General features: G+C 47.8%; 1 protein-coding gene across 9 annotated transcripts in view; it reads right to left on the bottom strand.

Moving 5' to 3' along the window:
- Positions 1 to 19,333, bottom strand: part of ATXN7L1 (ataxin 7 like 1) — a 246,070-nt gene that overhangs the window by 22,792 nt on the left and 203,945 nt on the right. For 8 of the 9 annotated variants that reach the window (XM_049642790.1, XM_049642791.1, XM_049642797.1 and 5 more), the window contains 3 exons: positions 11,157 to 11,440; positions 7,889 to 7,971; positions 6,771 to 7,027 (listed from right to left, as the gene is read on the bottom strand). In XM_049642790.1, the coding sequence (XP_049498747.1) occupies positions 6,771 to 7,027; positions 7,889 to 7,971; positions 11,157 to 11,440 (624 nt within the window). Of the gene's footprint in view, positions 1 to 6,770; positions 7,028 to 7,888; positions 7,972 to 11,156; positions 11,441 to 19,333 lie in introns of those variants that run through there. The other variant, XM_049642799.1, reaches the window with a different exon arrangement.

Here is a 19,333-nt window from a genome sequence, read left to right as displayed (position 1 = left end):
TTTCTTTCTTTCTTTCTTTCTTTCTTTCTTTCTTTCTTTCTTTCTTTTTTTAATGTTTATTTATTTTTGAGAGAAAGAGAGCACAAGTTGAGAAGAGGCAGAGAAAGAGGGAGACACAGAACTCGAAGCAGGCTCCAGGCTCTGAACTGTCAGCAGAGCTCGACACGGGGCTCAAACCCACAAACCATGAGATCATGACCTGAGCCAAAGCTGGACGCTTAAGTGACAGCCACCCAGGTGCTCCACGCAAGGAAATGATTTTCAATCCAGTTACATACTCATAGAGATTATCAGTTAAGTGTGAGGGTAGAATAAAAACATTCAGGGGTGCCTGACATCAGGTCATAATCTTGCAGTTCTCGAGTTTGAGCCCTGCATTGAGCTCTGTGCTGAAAGCTCAGAGCCTGGAGCCTGCTTCGGATTCTGTGTCTCCCTCTCTCTCTGCCCCTCCCCGACTTGCACACATGTGCTTTCTCTCTCTCTCTCTCAAAAATAAATAAAAACATTAAAAAAATTTTTCTCAGGCGTGTAAGGGTTCTAAAAATTGACCCCCTTTGAACCTTTTCACAGGAAACTGATGGAGGAGATACTCTACCAAAATCAAGGAGCAAGCCAAGAGAGAGGAAGGCAATGGGATCCAGGAAACAGGTGCTCTGACACAGAGTGGGTGGAGAGACTTCCAGCATGGCATGAACTCTATTTTTCATTCTAAGTCTTTTGGTTCTATTTGACTTTTGAGCTATGTGACCATTTTACTTGGATTTAAAAAAATAAAGTTTCATTAAGGAAAAAAAGAAAACAAATGGTTGAAACACTTAAGAGTAAATTCTGCTTGCCAGATAAAAGAGCGATGAGGGGAGGAGAATTCTGGAGAGTGAAGCTGAGCATGGAAATCCGTGTCCAGAGCAGAATTGGCTCCGAGAGCGGAGCCGGAATCACGAGTGATGATGGTGTGCAAGGCACCAGTGAAGAAGGAGCTCTGAATGTGTTCCTTTCCAGGCTTGTTTCACTCGAGATGTATCCACCCTCCTGGCGATGATGGGAGACGCTTCCAAGACGTTCCAGCAGAGCCTGGGGAGGGAAGGAGTGTGCTGGAACCAACCTGTGTCTCAGGAAAAACAAGGCTTGGCAAGGAGTGATGGGGAATGGGACAACCAGTCATGGGAAGGTGTTGAAAACATTGCTCAAGTTTGATAAGCTGCCATCCCCCTCAGCACGACATCACCCTCCGCTCTCCAGTTACCAGTCTGGTCTAAAGACAATGTACGTGATAAAGGTCCGTGCCCAGTTCCACTCAGGGAACCTTACAGGAAGTCCTCTCCCCCACCCCTTGGATGAGGCGTGAGCCTCAGGCTGTCTGAGTGCTTTGGGGAAGAGAACACAAGGCAACTGACCTTAACTGGGTCCTACTATGTGCGAGGCATGCAACGTACGTTTTCTTGTGCGAGTGACCCACTGCTTTAGGTGGGTATAAGTGCTATCTACACTTCTCAGATGAGGAAATGGGTGGCAAAGCTACTAACAAGTGGACATGAGACTTGATATGGTCTGCTTGACTTCAAAGCCCCCCATATTGAGAAACAGATGTAGAAAAAGCAGAGGGACAAATATTCAGCCGAGGCTTACAGTGTAGCCATAACATTTGTCCTAATGAGGCACAAGCTGGAGTCGCTTTCACTCCAGAAGCATCTTTGCCCTTTTTTAGGTATCCAGAACCTTCTGCCTGTCTCCTCACTACCCTTGTCAGTCTAAGAGTCATTGGATTTTGCCATTTTTATACTTTAACATTAGATGTGCGAGCGTCTACGAGACAGAAGGGAATGTGCCTAGATTTTGTCAGTCTTGGCTTCCACAGCCTATCTTTTCCTCCCTCCCTCCCTCCTGGGGGCCAGAGACTGGCTTGTCAGAGCCTGGCTTAACCCTCTGCTCTTCTCCCCCTTTCCTAAAGAATCCTCATGGTTTTGGTTAGGCTGGTCATCCATAGCTCTTGGGATGTTCCCTTAGAGTCGGGATGAAGAAACAGAGCACAGTAGCATGTTATTCAAGGGCCCCCAGGTTGGTAAGCAGTGGCCAAAAGGATGGGCAACTGGAAATTAGGTGGCACCAAGGCCTTTATTACTCACACTGCTTTCCCATGAAATGCTACTACCACTGACTACCAGTTTCCATTAATTGAGTGTTTATTAGGAGCTTAGTACTTATCACTTAATTCTTCTTAGCTCTGCTTTACAGATGAGCTGCTTGAAGCTGGAGAAACCCAGAAACAGGATGGTGCTCATCTTGTTAGTAAGCATGGAGCTGACGTCTGCACTTCCAACCTTGTTCCAATGCTTGTTATCTGACTTAAACTTGTCCAGCTCTAGAGCTAAGTTCTTTTCTCAGGAACCCTTGACAAGAATGGGTTGCAGTTCAAGAATATGAGAAGTGAAATATTTTCAAAGTTGCCAAACAATATGTAAGAAATAAATTCACACAGGGCACCTGGGGGGGCTCAGTTGGTTAAGCATGTGACTCTTGATTTTTGGCTCAGGTCACCATATCACATTCCGGATTGTGAGTTTGGGCCCCACATTGGGCTCTGTGCTGACAGTGCAGAACCTGCTTAAGATTCTCTCTCTTTGCCCCTCTCCGGCTTGTGCACACGGGCGTGTGCTCTCTCTTTCTCTCTCAAAATAAACAAACAAACAAAAAAAAGAAATTCACACGTGGTAGCATTTCCTACAAAAGGAATTCATGATTGGGAAGGGATTACAATATTTCCATTTACATGTGATAATTTTTTTGCCAATTAGCAATAATTACTGTGACTGAAATATTAAATTTTTTTTTAATGTTTATTTTTGAGACAGAGAGAGAGACAGAGCATGAACGGGGGAGGGTCAGAGAGAGGGAGACACAGCATCCGAAACAGGCTCCAGGCTCTGAGCTGTCAGCACAGAGCCCGACGTGGGGCTCAAACTCACCGACCGCGAGATCATGACCTGAGCCGAAGTCGGCCGCTTAACCGACTGAGCCACCCAGGCGCCCTGTGACTGAAATATTATATGTATTGTATATCATGAATATGAGGAAACAATGTTTTATGTTTTAGGTGAGGACATTAAAATTCTTTTTTTTTATTTAAGATTTTAGTTTTTTTTTTATGTTTATTTATTTTTTACAGAGAAAGACAGAGTGTGAGAGCAGAGGAGGGGCACAGAGAGAGGGAAACACAGAATCTGAAGCAAGCCTCAGGCTCTGAGCTGTCAGCACAGAGCCCAACATGGGGCTTAAACTCACGAACTGTGAGATCATGACCTCAGCTGAAGTCGGGTGCTTAACCGACTGAGCCACCCAGGCGCCCCTAAAGATTTTAGTTTTAAGTGATCTCTATACCGAACATGGGGCTTGAACTTACAACCATGAGATCAAGAATCACATGCTCTACTGACTGAGACAGCCAGACGCCCCAAGGAGGGCATTAAATTCTGATCATGCTTTTTCAATCCTGATTGTATGGCATTTCATCCTAAGTAAAACCAAGTGAAAAAGAACATTACTTCCCACAAAGTTTGAGCAGAGTTCATCCCTGAGTTTTCTGGTGTCTACCTCAACCTTGAAAAACATCTTTAACAATTATTGTTAGCCAACATTTATAATGCACCTCCTTTGCCTCTTCCATTCAGAGACATTCTTTTTGCTGATTGACCTCATTCTTTCTCTTTCTTCTGCTTCCTTATGAGAACATAAACACTTGGCATTTCTCTATTGACAAACATTCCCTGGAAAATTAAGTAAAAAAGGAACATTAAGAAGCAGCTCTTAAACCTCCACTGCCTGTTTTTGCTTTTTTAACAGCTGCCCCATGGCTTCTCTGTTACACCAGGTACTCTGTCTGCTAGGGTGAAAAATGCTTCCATCTTGATGGTGAACCTGAACCATACAATAAAGGAGGGTTTTCAAACTGGGTTCCCCAGAGCCCTTGGGGACTTGACAGGGATCCCTCGGGCGGGCTGGGGGTGTGATGGAAGCAGAGCTGAGCTGGAGTTAGGTGGAGGCAGGTCCGCTTTTTTTTTTTTTTTTTTTACGTTTATTGTTGAGAAACAGAGAGACAGAGCATGAGCAGGGGAGGGGCAGAGAATGGGAGACACAGAATCTGAAGCAGGTTCCAGCCTCTGAACTGTCAGCACAGAGCCCGGCGTGGGGCTCGAACTCACGAACTGTGAGATCATGATCTGAGCTGAAGTCAGATGTTTAACCGACTGAGCCACCTAGGCGCTCCAAGATCTGCTTTTATATTGGGTACCATGTACGGTTTTGTAGGAATAAAAAAGTTCTACAGCCACAAAAAAGTTTGAAAGCCGCTGTACATAGGCTTGAATCCCCTCCCAGAAATTTGGAACAGAACCATCTGCTGAACTCCAAAGCTAAGGAAAGGTAATATCCTTCACCAACATCTGGCGTGACAGTAAGAAGTAGTTGTAAAATGATCCTGCAAAATGGTGGGAAACGTAAGTTGGTAGTAACAACACAGCAATGGTTATGATGCAGGAAACGTGTGTGTGGGGGGCCATTCCATCTACTGTGTCCTCCTGAACCTGAAGCCAAGGTCGGCGGTTCTGACAGAGGGACTCTGGCTATCAAACTGGATCTGGCTTGTGCCAGTGGAAGGCATGAAGGTGAGAACCCAGTAGATCAGTAACAACTGTCATCAAATATTTGCTTTTGCTTTAAAAATCAACTCCATCCCCTTCTTTTATAACTATGTTCTCTTTAATCTTCAAAAAAATTTTTTAAAAAGCTTATTCATTTTGAGAGAGAGAGAAAGAGAGACAGAGAGTGAGTATGCGAGCAGGGGAGGGGCAGGGAGAGAAGAAGAGAGAGAATCCCAAGTAGGCTCCCAACTGTAGGCTCATGAACTGTGAGATCATGACCTGAGCCGAAATAAAGAGTCGGACATTTAATCGGCTGAGCCACCCAGGCGCCCACAACTGTGTTCTCTTCATGCTTACTTGCTGACTAAACAATTACCCCTTGAGATTCATACTGTACGCATTAAAAATGATCTGAAGGGGCGCCTGGGTGGCTCAGTCGGTTGGGCGGCCGACTTCAGCTCAGGTCATGATCTCACGGTCCGTGAGTTCGAGCCCCGCGTCGGGCTCTGTGCTGACGGCTCAGAGCCTGGAGCCTGTTTCAGATTCTGTGTCTCCCTCTCTCTGACACTCCCCCGTTCATGCTCTGTCTCTCTCTGTCTCAAAAATAAATAAACGTTAAAAAAAAAAAATTTTTTTTTTAAAAATGATCTGAAAATACCACTATCTGCAAGTCTCATATTTTGTTATTAATGTTTCCTTTTCATGAAGTTCTGGATATTTGAGTCTTCTAAACTCTAGATTCTTTTTTTTTTTTTTAATTTTTAATTTTTATTTTTGAAAGAAAGAGAGAGACAGAGACGGAGTGCTAGTGGGGGAGGAGCAGAGAGAGAGGGAGACACAGAATCCAAAGCAGGCTCCAGGTTCCGAGCTGTCAGCACAGAGTCCGACATGGGGCTTGAACCCATGAACCTCGAGATCATAACCTGAGCTGAAGTTGGACGTTGAACTGACTGAGCCACCTGGGCACCCCTAAACTCAAGATTCTTAAAAAGCAGGCTCTAATTTCGTTCATCTCTGTACTACTGCTTGGAAGTACCTAACATAGTACAGGCATACCTCAGAGACATCACGGGTTTGGTTCCACCCCGCTGCCATAAAGCCAATATTGCAATAAAGCGAATCGAATTCATTTTTGGGGGGGGGGTTTCCCAGTGCATAGAAAAAATTATGTTTACATTATACTATAGTCTATTAAGTGTGCAATGGCATTATATCTAATTTACATACTCTAACAAACACTTCGTTGACAGAGACATAGTGCGCGATTGCTGTTGGGAAAATGGCACCGACAGACTTCCTCGATGCAGGGTTGCCCCACACTTTCAATTTGTAACAAACTGCAGTATCTGTGAAGCGCAATAAAACGAGGTCTGTCTGTACCTTGCTTATGAAGCAAGCACTAGATAAATATTTGGGAATGAAGGGCTCCCTGTCTTATTACCTGGAAATCGGTCGGCTGCTTAGTACCCCACGGCCCATCAAAACAGACACGCATAGATTTTAAATCGTTCTTAATCCAAATGGGTTTTAATTCTGTTTTCTGTTCTTTCCTTTCTGTCCAGGACAACCAAATAAAACCCCAAACAGATGGCTCAGCTTTCTTGGTGTGGAGGGAAATGTAAGGACAAACAGCCTCTGTGATGCCAATTTTCCTTTCGCCCCGATCAGAGGAGACTCGTGGAAAAAAAGTCACAAGATATCGTGGCAAATGGGCTCCTAAGGTGTGAGGACTACCCCACTCTGTGTCGGGAGCGTCCAACTAATCTAAAAACCCAGGCCACCAGAAAGTTGCCCGGTGGCTGACATAGCTCAGCCTTCCCAGGTATTAACTTCCAGATTACTCTTGCTCTGTAAAAACACATACTGTCTGAAATAGGTCTGCTATGGTGATGATGATGATGGTGATGATGGTGATGACGGTGATGAGGATGATGACAGCAGGAACACCCACTGAACACTATACAGTGGGCACTGGCCGAGCCCCTTATGCCCGTGATCTCACTTACACTTCACAACCGCCTTACGAGGTAGGGCTCTTACGACTTCCAGATGCCACGTGATCAGCCCACACACGACCCAGCAAGGCAGAGCCACTTGACCAAGGACTCAGGGCTTCTACTGCCAAATGGGACTTACCTAGGAAGCACAGAGTTAGGCGGCCTGGATTTTGCAGGGGATGCGACTTTCGGTTCTGGCCCAGAGCTCCCCGAAGGTCCTGGCAGAGAGTCCTGCGCTGGCCCCGGTTGGTTTGGAAGTACTTCCCTCGCCGAAGTCAGGAGATGCTCTTTATCTTTAACTTCTTTTTCGCGGGACTTGGCTTTGTGTTCTGCCAGAAGGAGGTCAAATTGCTTTTTCCGGCCTGGGACTGCCCTCCGATGGCTTAGCGAATGTGTCTAAGGAGAAGAGAGATGAAAAGCACAGCCTCTTTGATCAGCACATAAACCTGCTTCCCCAGGCCCTCCATTTCAGAAACAGCAATTCATGGGAATTTGGAGGTGCTTGAAAAGTCAACTTCAAGGCAACGGCTCCTGTTCTGTGGCTGGGAAGAGGCAGACACCACACAAACGCAACCATGCCCTACACTCCTGGCGTTAAGAAGCCAAAGCTTCCTCCAGAAAATGGCTTAGGATGACCAGCTTCCGCGCAGAGCCCACGGAAACCTCTCTGGATGAAAGGCAACGGTGAGGGCGCGCTAGAGTTAATCCAGGTGCAGGTGGGAGGCTGGCTTTGGCCCAGACACACACGGCCGGCCACCGGGCAGAGGGGGCCACGGCCTCGAGCCCGGGGAGCACTAGCACTTCAGTGTGAAATACGGGGGCCGGGGGCTACCCGATGGCGGCCGCCTCGCGTCGGCTGTCCCCGTGGCCACCCGGCGTGGCCGGATCAGGGGCGCGGCCGCTCGTCCTCCCCTCCGGGGCTGCCTTTCAGGCGCTGCCGCCGTTGCCGCCGCTCCCGCATACATTAAAACGTAGCAGGGTTTAGAACCGCCTGTGAGTGCCTATAAATACAATTTACTGTCTGGCCTCACAAGTAACAGGGGAAGCCTATTTTTTTTTTTTTTCCTTCTTAAAAAGCCAGCCAGCTTGAGGCAGGCACTCTGCTACCATGGAAGAGAAGAAAGCATTTCCCTTACAAAGAACAGCTGGGGGTCATGTCGAGGTTCCACACCCTGCCGTGTGCAGAGAGTGGCATGCAAACATTTCGACAAAGGCCCCAGCGAGAGCAGGAAGTATTTTTTATGGAAAGAGAAATACCTTGCAGGTGAGGGATCTTGTGCAAGGTTTCTTTGTCTCGGGATCCAATACTCCACAGTGTTTATTTGGGTCAAATTCTCTCTCTGGTTTAAGAAACAAACAAAAAATATAAGAAAAAAGGAGACTAAATAGGATTTGGCATTAAGACTACATTTAAAAAAAAATGCACATTTGCACCAACAAGTGAGACATTGTCAGGCAATCTGGGTTTTTTGTTTGTTTGTTTTGTTTTTCTTTTCCTTTCTTTCTTTTTCTTTTTCTTTCTTTTTTTTTTTTTTCCCCCAACCGGCCGCTAAAATGCTTCAAGAACCGCTCAGGGGAAAATGGCGCTCCCCTTTGACCCCTGAGTTCCAGGTCCAGCTTCGGGAGGGATGTAAATGCAGCACAAGGCGCCGAGGGGAGGGTGGGGCAGGCACCAGAGGGCGAGGAGCCCTGACGCTGTCACATTTTATGTCACTTGAAGAGTTCCCCAGGTACTTGGCACTTTGGGCATAGCTGGCTGCAGACCAGGAAGAGGGCCTGAGGCCCAAGGGCCACTGTGTCCTGGGCGGCTCCCCCCACCTTGCCTTCCTGCTGGTTTTTAGCCATTTAAGTGGGAGATTATTCCTTGACAGGTCAGTGTGACCTGCCTCTCTTGTGCTTTGCCACGTCTTCAGCACCAGGCTTTCCCTGCAGCCGCGCTGACCAGAAATGTCGTTTACCTGATTCGGGAATGTTCTGGCCGTGTCGTAGGCAGGGGCAGGGGGAAAGTTCGGGTGTGTGCTCTATGTGTGTCTGCATAGTTGTAAGTCGCCTGGAGGGCAGGGCCTGCTAGTCTCCCAGCTTGCTTTGCACCCAGCACGGGCCCTGTTGCTCCAAATGGGAATGAGCCAGGGCTAGCCAGCCCGTTAGGGCTGAAGGGCGGCTGTAGAGAGGCTAGGCTTTCTCCAGTTCCCGCCTTCTCCCTGGACTGTGGATGGCTCATGGTGAGGTTACTTCTAAGGACGCTGAACTTTTTATGCCCACTTATGGATCCTTTGCTCCTTCTGGATTACAGCAATGCTCCCTCCCCCTGGAGAAAGAGGGGAAGTGAGGCAATCCCTTAAGGACCCTTTAGGCTTCAAAGGTCCACCTCTCAGATGGTCTGTGCTGTTTCTGGAAGGCACCCAGCAGACACCTGAGTCCTGCAGCACAGGGATGACACAGCTCTTCTGGGCATTCAGGGAGGCCGGCAGCCGTGTTGGTGGGTGGGTGTGCGGGTGGGGGTTGTATATAAATTTGGGAATGTCTCCTTAAGAGGTCTGAATAGCTGCAAACTAAAAGGAAGTTACTCCGAGCACAATAACTGAATGTGTTCTGTTTTTAAAAGAGGGTTTGGGGGTTGTGCTGGTGGCTGCATCGGTGGTGATGATGATGGTTCGATAAAAAAACATTCTGACGTCCAAGACAGATTTCCTGGTTGGCTATCAAAATGCCTCCCACCTCTTTCTTTTTGTTTTTGTCATTGTCATCATCATCTTCTTCTCTTTCAAAGACTTGATTTTTAAGTAATCTCTACGCCCAATGTGGGGCTCAAACTCCCAACCTCGAGATCAAGAGTTGCATGTTCCACCGAATAAGCCAGCCAGGCACCATTCCCCCCCATCCCCCCGCCCCGCCTTTTTTTAGCTTCACTTTTAGGACTAGAAAACTGTGAGGCCTGGAGACGCCTGTTTCCTGTGTGCCCTCGCTGCCCACCAAGGAGGGCCTGGGCGCCGGGCCCCAGGCTGCCTGCCATGGAGTTCTTTCCCTCAGGCCTGTCGGAGTCAGACCGGGGCCCGGATCCACACCAGCTCTCACACTGGCCTGCAACTGAGCAGGTTGCTTGGCTGGGCAATAGGAGCTGGCCGCCAAATGTCAAAGTGAGATAGAAACAAGTGAGATAGAAACAAAAGACCCAATGAGACAAAACAACCAACAAAATGCAAAACCAACAGACACCAAGAATCCCCCCCCCCCCCCCCCCCCCCCCCCCCCCCCCCCCATATAACTTCAGGTCAGGGTGCAGGCTGGCAGCCATGGTCACGCTTCTGCCTCTGGACACTGCCCAGCCGGGCCTACTGGTTTTTCCAGGGATGTTACCACCCAGCTCTGCAGAGTGAAATTGAACTTTCCATTCAGGAAGAGAGCCAGGAGTAGGGGGCTCCTGTCTACACAGGGAGGCCCTGCAAGGCTCCAAGAGACTGCCAGGCTCTATCTTCCTTCCTTGATAGTGGGTGAATAGTACATAGAGACATTTTTAGGGTAAAGATTTTCTGAATGCTTTGGGGCCAAAATACTTTTAAGAAATAAATTTTTTTTTTTTAAGTTACAGATGTAAGACAGGAAAACCAAAATACACATTAACACAAAGTACAAAATAAAAATAACCCACAATTCTTAGGTTGATTAAGAATTATGCTCCTACTAGAGGGCCCAGTTTCTCTCTCACAGGGTGGTTTTCATTGTATTTTCTTTTTTCTAGTCAACATTTGATAAATGCCCATGGTGTGTGAAGACGTTATAAAGTTTATAGCTTTTCTTGGTCTTTTGGAGGAAGCAGAACTGCCAGATTTAGTTCTACAACAAATCCAAAGCCAATATCATCCCTATGGGGGCCTCTAAGGGCAGCCATTGCCTCAAAGACTGGCCAAGTGCACCTTTCCAGGCATCCTGAGTGTCTACGCAGACAACCAAGAAGTAGATCTGGGAGAAATCCCTCAACACCTCACCTGCTGTGCTAGTCCAAGCATTCCTGAAGGGCAATTCCAACCTGATTATGTGGGAAAGGCAGTGGTAGCTCCAGACCACAGAATCAACATGGCAACCAACTAGACCAAAGGACAGAGTGGGGTAGATGGGACTGTCCCGAGCCCGCCCTGAGGTACTGTGGGGTATCACTGTGGTTGTCCACCTTCCCTGCACTGAGGCTTCCACGGAAACCCGGGGGGGGTGGGGCAGGCCAGCCTGTCAGCACACGGTAAGACCATCACAATGCATGGGCTGTTGTGGTTGGTGGAAAGCATCCTGCCTCCCGGGTCAAGAGGATCAACTCCCACTGAGTCGAGCGAGAGACCTCGTCCGACCCGGAAATAAGAGAACCATTTCTCCCTCGCATTTTTAGGCAGGGGTCCTGTTTGCACATAAATTCCGTGTCCCCCTTAAAATGAAACAGACCTGCTTAATTGTAAGAACACATCGCTCCTTGTTTACGAATATGACCCAGAGGCGCTCTAATCATGAGCCCGACTCTAACGACACAGACACATACCTGAAAGTCTCCTGTAAGGCTTGTTGTTGTTTTTGGTGCCATTTTGGTGTTTCTTGTCTATTGTGGTGGGCAAAATTCCTTTGCCATTTAAGATCTTCTCTGGGGAGGGTGGCACTGACTTAGACATCAAGACTGGCTTAATTAAAGGTGGGGTGGAGACGGCAGAGGACGAGGTGGAGCAGGAGGTGACCGCAGTAGTGGTTGTTGAGTTCATTTTGACATTGGCACCATCTGCCTTCACTAGATTAGGGATTTTCTCTAAACTGACTACAGGAACCGGAACGCTGAAAAATAAATGAATAGACACACACAATTGCCTTCTTTGATACATCTGGTCCGCTGAGAAGCTATACCCGCTTACCCTCATCAGAACACTTCCTTATCACTTATTTATACTCCTCTTACAAGCGAGCAGCGCGATCCCTTGATGGGAGGGAGATTTGTGCCTTGGAAAGGGCCAACGGGGGGTTCGAGGCTGGCGCAGCGCCAGGGATGGCATCGGAGCTGACTGATTACCTCCTGTACTGGCTGTCCTCATAGACCCTGCAGCTCCCCCTTCTCAGCCCCGACATGTCGGCGGTCTCTGAGACAGCACCTTGGGCAGAACAAGGTGCCCGCTGTGAAGCTCAGAAGAGATGCTGTTTGTCCCCTGAAGAGGGTGTGCCACCGTGCCACTTGCTGACTCACATCCCCTCCCCCTGCTGCTCGCTGGTCTCCCACCTCGGCGATCAGGCCTGACATCTGCTTAGCTCGGGAGCGCTGACAGGCTCACACCGCACGAAGGCATGGCTGCGGGCCAGCGAGCCATGCTACCTGCTGTTGGAGGACTTCTGGATCACTCCTGTCCTGGGGATGGGCTCAGACTGAGAGAGGCACCATGTAACATTATCTAACATGCCATTTTAGGCAGCTAGTTATGTAAATAGGCAATTCTCAAGGCTGGCAGGTGAGAGGATGAATTTTAAGAAGACAGAGCACAAAGGTGCATGTTTGCTCTTCAAAATCTGTCACCATAGCCCCACTTCCCTGCGATTTCTCCGATAATGGATATGTGTTTGATTTCTGTGCATGTAATGCTGGGGGACCCTGTGTCTGGGGGGGCTGTGGAGGATTCTGTCTCAGGGTCTTGAAAGATGAGATGAGATGAATAAGCTTTTCTCTGGTTCCTGAACTGTTCTCTTTCCTCCTTGTAGGAGGGCAGAACGCTAACACTTCAGCTCCCCAATCGTCTCTGAGCTGAGAGGAGCCGACTTAGCTATTTGAATGCCAAATGATCTAGAATATAGCTTATACATACGTGCAGACAATGTAGGGCATGAGAGAGAGGCTGATTCTGCAGGGAAGGAGTCTCATCTGTCCACATGGCTGGCTGGCTCCTCTCAGATTTAGTCACAGATCGTTTTTTGGACCAATTTGTTCATGAAATTATTTTAGCGACCCCTCAGCCCTTGCCTCTTTGCTGACTTTGAAACAGGATCACAGGTGTTATTTATAGGTCTTTGCCAGTGAGAAGGGCACTCAGTGGTTAAGCAGATTGTCGCTGGACTTCACCCACTTTACCCTCGGACTACATGCTTTCTTGACCTGGGGAAAGATGGTGTGGGATTTCAAGTCCTACGTGAAGGGAAAGTGGAACAGTGGGTTTCAGTAATACACTAAGTCCCTGATAATTTCGTCTTTGATCAGTGTCTCAATCACTGAGTTATGTCCCGACTGCTGCTACCTTCTATTTAACGGCAATTCGCAAAGCACTCACAAAGCACTGAAGCACAAGAAGCCCTTGAAAAGTCAGCACGGTAAGAAGCTGGAAAGAGGTTACCTGGTGAAATTAGTGCTGCATTCCTGATTTTTTTTTTTCTGAATGGTAAAAAAATATAAAACCATGGGACATGGGATTCTTCTAGGCTCCTTCCCTCACTCAATTTTAAAAGACACAAACCGGGGCGCCTGGGTGGCGCAGTCGGTTAAGCGTCCGACTTCAGCCAGGTCACGATCTCGCGGTCCGTGAGTTCGAGCCCCGCGTCAGGCTCTGGGCTGATGGCTCGGAGCCTGGAGCCTGTTTCCGATTCTGTGTCTCCCTCTCTCTCTGCCCCTCCCCCGTTCATGCTCTGTCTCTCTCTGTCCCAAAAATAAAAAAAAAAAAAAAAAAAAACGTTTAAAAAAAAATTAAAAAAAAAAAAAAAATAATAAAATAAAATAAAAGACACAAACCATACAAATTAGGGTCTTGAAGAGATAGACGTGCACCCATGTTCACAGCAGCATAATTCACAACAACCAAAAGGTGAAAGCAACCCAAACGACAATTAACGGCTGGCTGGATACACAAACTGTGGTATATCCATTCAGTGGAATATTATTCAGCCTTAAAAAGGAAGGAAATTCTGACATATGGATGAACATTGAGAACATTATGCTAAGTGAAGCAAGCCAGTCAGAAAAAGACGAGTATCGGAAGATTCCACTTTTGTGAGGTACCTAGAGTGGTCATATTCATACGGACACAAAGGAGAAATATGGTTGCCAAGGGCTGGGGTTGGGGGAGAACAGGGAGCTGTTATTTCATGGGTATAAAGTTGCCGTTTTGCAAGATGAAGAGTTCTGGAGATTGGTTGTACAACGTGAATGTACGTAACACTATACATTAAAAGTGGTTAGAATGGCACATTTTCTTATGCTTATTTTATCACAAGTAAAAATACAAACCATTCCCTCCCCCCAACAAATCACAAAATTCATGGAACTTAAATTACTTAATACTTAAATATCCTGGCTTTAAAAACACATATTCTAACACATATTCTAAAAGCCTGCTTAAAAAGTTCCTGTTGAGGGGCGCCTGGGTGACTCCATCACTTAAGTGTCTGACTCTTGATTTTGGTTCAGGTCATGTTCTTACCGCTGTGAGATGGAGCCTGATGCCCTGGGCATGGAGCCTGCTTAGGATTCTCTATCTCTGCCCCTCCCCCACCCACACGGGTGCTCCCTCTCCCCCTCTCGAAAAATGAAATGAAATGAAATAAAATAAAATAAAGCTCTTATTGATTTAGTCACCTTTGTCCTGATCTGTTGATTTCTGTTTTTTTTAGAATAAAAAGTTCAACTTTGGGTGGGAGGATTCTCTAGTGCCTGAGTGGCCTTCTCTGATATCCTTCTTTGTGAAGCCCAGTAAATTCAGGAAAGGAAATTAGGGCCCTGGGGTTTCAGGCTATTGTTGCATGAGTTGGTATGAGTAAAGGGAAGGCCTCTAGTTTCTGTGGAAAATGACCGGGGCATACGCTGAGTACCCATGAGTTCAGCCGACAAAGATATAATGTTGGGCTGGAATAATCTAGAGCAATCGTAAGAACTGAAATAAATGTAAACACCAAGCCAAATGGTCCTCAAATGCTCATGGTACAGTTTGTGTTTCTCCCCTAAAGTCAACGTCCAACTCCAACATGCTCCTTAATTCAGCCACGAGAGCACAGGTCCACTTGGTCCAGCCATCTGGAACAGTGCCAGCTGACTCATCTCTTTGGTAATGCTTCTTTCCAACTGTGTGTTAGTGAGTGAGCTTGAGCCAGGTGAGCTAATATCTGTGACTGATCTCCCAACTTGGAATTTTCTCCACTATATAACAAGTGTGGTGCAGTCACACCCTCTACTGCCAATGCTTCCAGAACTCCAGACTTCAATCCCAACGCCCATAGGCAGGATGTGGAATTGGAGACCATCAGAAATGAGAAGAGAAGGCTACTGTGAAGTTCCCTGGGATTGAGTTTTCTTGCATTGGAATGGGAGGCGTTAGGGAAAAAAGTCTGATCAAAAGTGTTTCAAAGGGTTCCAAAGACCAGATGAATTGTAAGGAGCTGAGCCACTGAGTAAACGTCTCTGATGCCAAGTAATTGGGACCCATCTTGGCAGTGGGAGGGGATAGGAGACTCAGTTGTTTTAGGTTGGAATTCTAAGGGTGTCCAGTAACTAAATGGAGAAGGGCTGTAGATAGAGTGAAGGAGGAGAACCTGGGAACTGACCTGGATACTTTTTTTTTTTTTTTTAAGACTTTATGTTAAGTAATCTCTACCCGAAATGTAGGGCTTAAACTCACAACCCCGGGATCAAGAATTGCATGCCATTCTGACTAAGCCAACCAGGCACCACTGACCCGGATACTTTTATCTTTGGTTGTCCCTCTGCCCCTAAGGTTTTGGGCTTCCCCTCTAAGGTAAACTGCCTCTGGTCTGAGTTGAGAAGGTACTTCTGCTGGGAGTTAAAGCAGGGAAGCAGGCAGCTCAGTGGTGGTGGGCAGGGTCAAACACATCCTTAGAAGAAACGAGAATCAGAGAGAGAGAGAGAGGTGAAAAGCCTTCCTGTTTGCTCTTGCCAACCTGATTCCCCAAGATAAATGTCAGCCATCAGTCCACTGGAATATTTAGTCTCTTTTCTCCACTACTGTTGGCATCAGCTCTCAGATCATAAACTAACGAACAAAGGAGGAAATGATTCCAAGATGGTGCCACACAATTTGGAAAACCGATCCCAGACATTCCATCTCGTTTCAGCTGAGAGCCCTGGTCCCTGCTTCACTTACACACACATCCCGCGTGTGTCTACACTCCAGGGTGTGAGGGTGCGGCTGTCTGGAAACCATCATCTCACGACTGCCTCCTGCTTTCTCCCATGGTGCCCTTTCTCACTGTCCCACTTCCCCTACCATCACCGCTGGCCAGTACAGTGTCCCAGCCCTGGGCAGTGGACCCTGAATAACAGGTTTAATTTTTTCCATTGGAAAGAAGCCAAAAGATTCTGACCGCTGCTTTCTCAGTGTGGGTATCTCCCCCGCATGGAATCGCACTAACTCAAACATCTCCACGTGGGGTTGGGGGGCTGGGAGGGGTGGGTAGTTGGAAACACCCAGATGACTAAGCAGTTTATCACTCTGTTTGCTCAGGTGATAAACAAGCCTGGCAGTTACCACCTCCCTCCCCAGGAAAGCCCAAGCCCCTCAAGTTTCAAGTTCCCTTTTTGTCTTAAGGGATGCAACTCACACACTTCCTGAGTCCCACAATCAGTTGCATTTATCACCTCGCTATTGTCCTTTCTTGGAGGAGCAGAGTTTGAAAGGGAAAGGTGAGTCCGGCTCTGTCCCTGTTGCTTTCATAATGCCTGTTTTGTTGGCTGCCAGGGAGCCCAGGGCTGCAGCTTGTTCCCCTGCTGTGTCTAATATACTGGGAGTAGTTATCTCCTTGTTAGCCCTGTACCTCTGTCTCTGGTCCGGGGAAGGGATCCTGGGAAGTCCTCCCTCACCCTCCTGGCTATGTGGGGGAGACATCTACCTTGCTTCTTTTCTGCCGCTTTGGCTGCCATGTCTTCTTCCTGAGTGCCTGTCTGAATTTATCATTCAGGTCCAAGGAGGCTGCTCTGGCTTTAAGAAAAATGGCTCTCCCGGCACCAAGTGGATTCCTGCCCGGGGTGATGTCTGCAAAAGAGCAGAGGTGGAAGAATCTCACGGTGCCGTTTCAAGGGCCACCCGTGTCTTTCGGGACCAGCTGCTCTCCTGCCAGCTACATGGTCCTGTGGATCTGATTTATTCTTTCATCATCAACAGATAAGTCTTAAAAGAACGGTTCAGAAAATCTGGAGGCCTGCAGAAATCGTTGCCAGCTCTGCTCTACTTACCGGCGCAGGGTAAAGATGGATTTGACAGGCAAGAGCCCGAAGACATATGGTATTTGTGCTGTGGGTTATGTGTCTGATGAGAGTTCTCAGCTGTCTGATTTCTTCCCACCAATTCTTTCGACAAAGGCCCATGTGCCTGTGCTACTGGCCTGGCAGAATTTTGAGGATCTCTGAGTCACTGCCAGATCCTTGAACAGGCCACCTCACCCAGCCTCCTGCCTTCTAAGCAGTGACAGTATTTAAGTCATCCCAAATAAAAGGGGGGATTTACTCTATTTTAAAAGATCCTCAGAGAAGGAATTAAATTTGGCTCATTTGGATGCATTCTGGGAGCAGCTATCAGGACATTATTTACATCAAGTTTAAATTCTTCAAGTGGAAGAAATACCTGGGACATTCTTAAAGCCTGAGGGTCAGGCAATTGCTAAGAATCAGCCTCAGTAACAGAGCTACAAAGTCCTCAATGGATAGAGGAGGCACTATGTAAATCCCGATGAATGAATCAATGTTTTTTTTTTTTTTTTTTAATCTGGAAAAACAGATTGGGAAAAACTTTTAGAAAGCCAATTTGTAAACACCTTAAGCAAACAGAAAACAGGGTAATCAACCACAGAGCACATAAATTAAAAAAAAAAAAAACCTGCCAGATTAATCTAATATTATTTTGTGGCTGAGGGTCAGGTCCGGTGGTCAGGGAGAAAGCACTGTGTTTACTCTCTCCTGGCCTTTGCACAGCTTTGGATTCACTCCCATATAACCCACCCTCAATAAACTGGGAAAACATGGTCAGACCACAGAGCTATTGGGGGTGAGAGGCCCTGGCAGCAGAGGCAAAAAAGATTGGGTAGCGGGGTCTCGTGCCAGCCCAGAGCGGTACCCAGCAGAGCGCACAGGGGCCTGTCGCCGGCCAGGAAGGTTAGAGCATCTCCGTCAGTGACTTGGGTGATGGGCCAACATCTCCATCAACTCGGAGGAGAGGTGGTTAGCCACTGAGAAGATGTGGGACTTTCCCTTCAGCCCATTATGAATGGGGGAGAGATGAACCTGGGGACTTTGAGGAATTGTAAAAGTGGCCAGGAGCAAGTGAAACAAGGAGGGTTGGATGTCATTGCTCTACGGGGCGTTGCAAGATAGTTTAGGATAAAATCGTTAGGAATATAGGCTTCAAATCAGACAAATCTAGATGCGAATCCTGCCAGTTGCCTTATGGTAGAAAAGCCATCAGACTTCCCGAGTCCAGGGCCTCGGCAAGCCCGTAAGGACTTCTGTGAGAATTAGAAGAGGGTGGCTGACCTGGAAAGTGGAAATGTGCCGGTTTCAGTTCCTCCCTGCCTCCTCGGCGGGGACAGACTCGTATAGGCATATGGGGGCTGCCCTCCCTACCTTATTTCAGGAACTTACCACTCTGGGCCTCAGTTTCCCTATCAGTAAAATGAAGATCATGGTAGAGATTTGAGGTGATTACATGAGATCATACAAACGGAGTGCTTAGCAAAGTGCTGGGCACACAGTTGGCCTTCAACAACTTGGAGCTAAAATAAAAAGGGGAGAGAAGATTGTGCTGTCCCCTCTCCCTACTGCCCCTGAGTCTTGTGGGGTATACCTCTGGGGTGCAACTCATCAGAAACTTGTGTCCTCTTTGCCTTCTGGTCCGACAATGGAGGGAGGGCCACACAAGGCGGGAGGAGGAAGGGGCTGGTGGCCTTCCATATTTACCATATTCACCCAGGGGAGGATCACTTTTGGGGGGGTGTAGTGAAGAGGAAAAACAGAACTAGGTAGGACATCTTCCCTTCCCCATTGCTTCTCAATCCCTGATCTTGTATGCACGGCCCAAGCCTGGACGAGAGGTTAGAGATCCCAGCTGGAGAACGCATTCTGGAGGAAAAGTGAGCAGGAGGTAACAGGGGTCCTTCTGGCTCTAAGACATCTTCTGTAAGACTGACTGCATGGGTTCTCAGCTGCTCCAGATTTCCTGGAGGCAGAAGGCCCCAGCACCAGCCTCTGTTAAGTCTCTCCAGCACTTTGGTTAATCAGGGTTTTGCAAGGCCCGGAGCTCAGAAGGTGGTCCCCAAACCCGCTGGGAGATCAACAGGCACTAAATGCCATTCCTGGTGAGTCGTAATGCCCTAAGAATGTGGGAAAAAAATCAGCAAGCTACAGGAAAGGAAGATGAAGAAGGGAAAACAGAGTCCTGGCACAGCAGGGTAAGTCGTGCAGGACAGGCTGTCTCTAGAGTGCACTTGGACCAGCTTGCCTGCTGTGCTGCTGCCTTGGGTGGCACATCCAGGAGGAGTGTGAGACCAACCCTAGGCCAGACCAATTGCACCTGCTCTGACAACTAAAAGTGTCAGTTAAAACGAATACTGAGTGAAATTCACATCAAGGCATAAATGGTATCAGAGCCTCTGAGGGCAGGACTTGAGACGTCAGTGACTAGGAAGCAAGTGGATCCTGGGGGGAGCGCTAGTGCAGAGCAGAACAGAGCCCCCCCCCCCCGCCCCGCCGCCCCGCCC

Source organism: Panthera uncia, chromosome A2 (assembly GCF_023721935.1).
Source record: "Panthera uncia isolate 11264 chromosome A2, Puncia_PCG_1.0, whole genome shotgun sequence".
In the NCBI taxonomy this organism is placed as follows: Eukaryota; Metazoa; Chordata; class Mammalia; order Carnivora; family Felidae; genus Panthera; species Panthera uncia.
The sequence above is the reverse complement of the archived record's forward strand: the minus strand, read 5'-3'. Positions and strand labels throughout refer to the sequence as shown.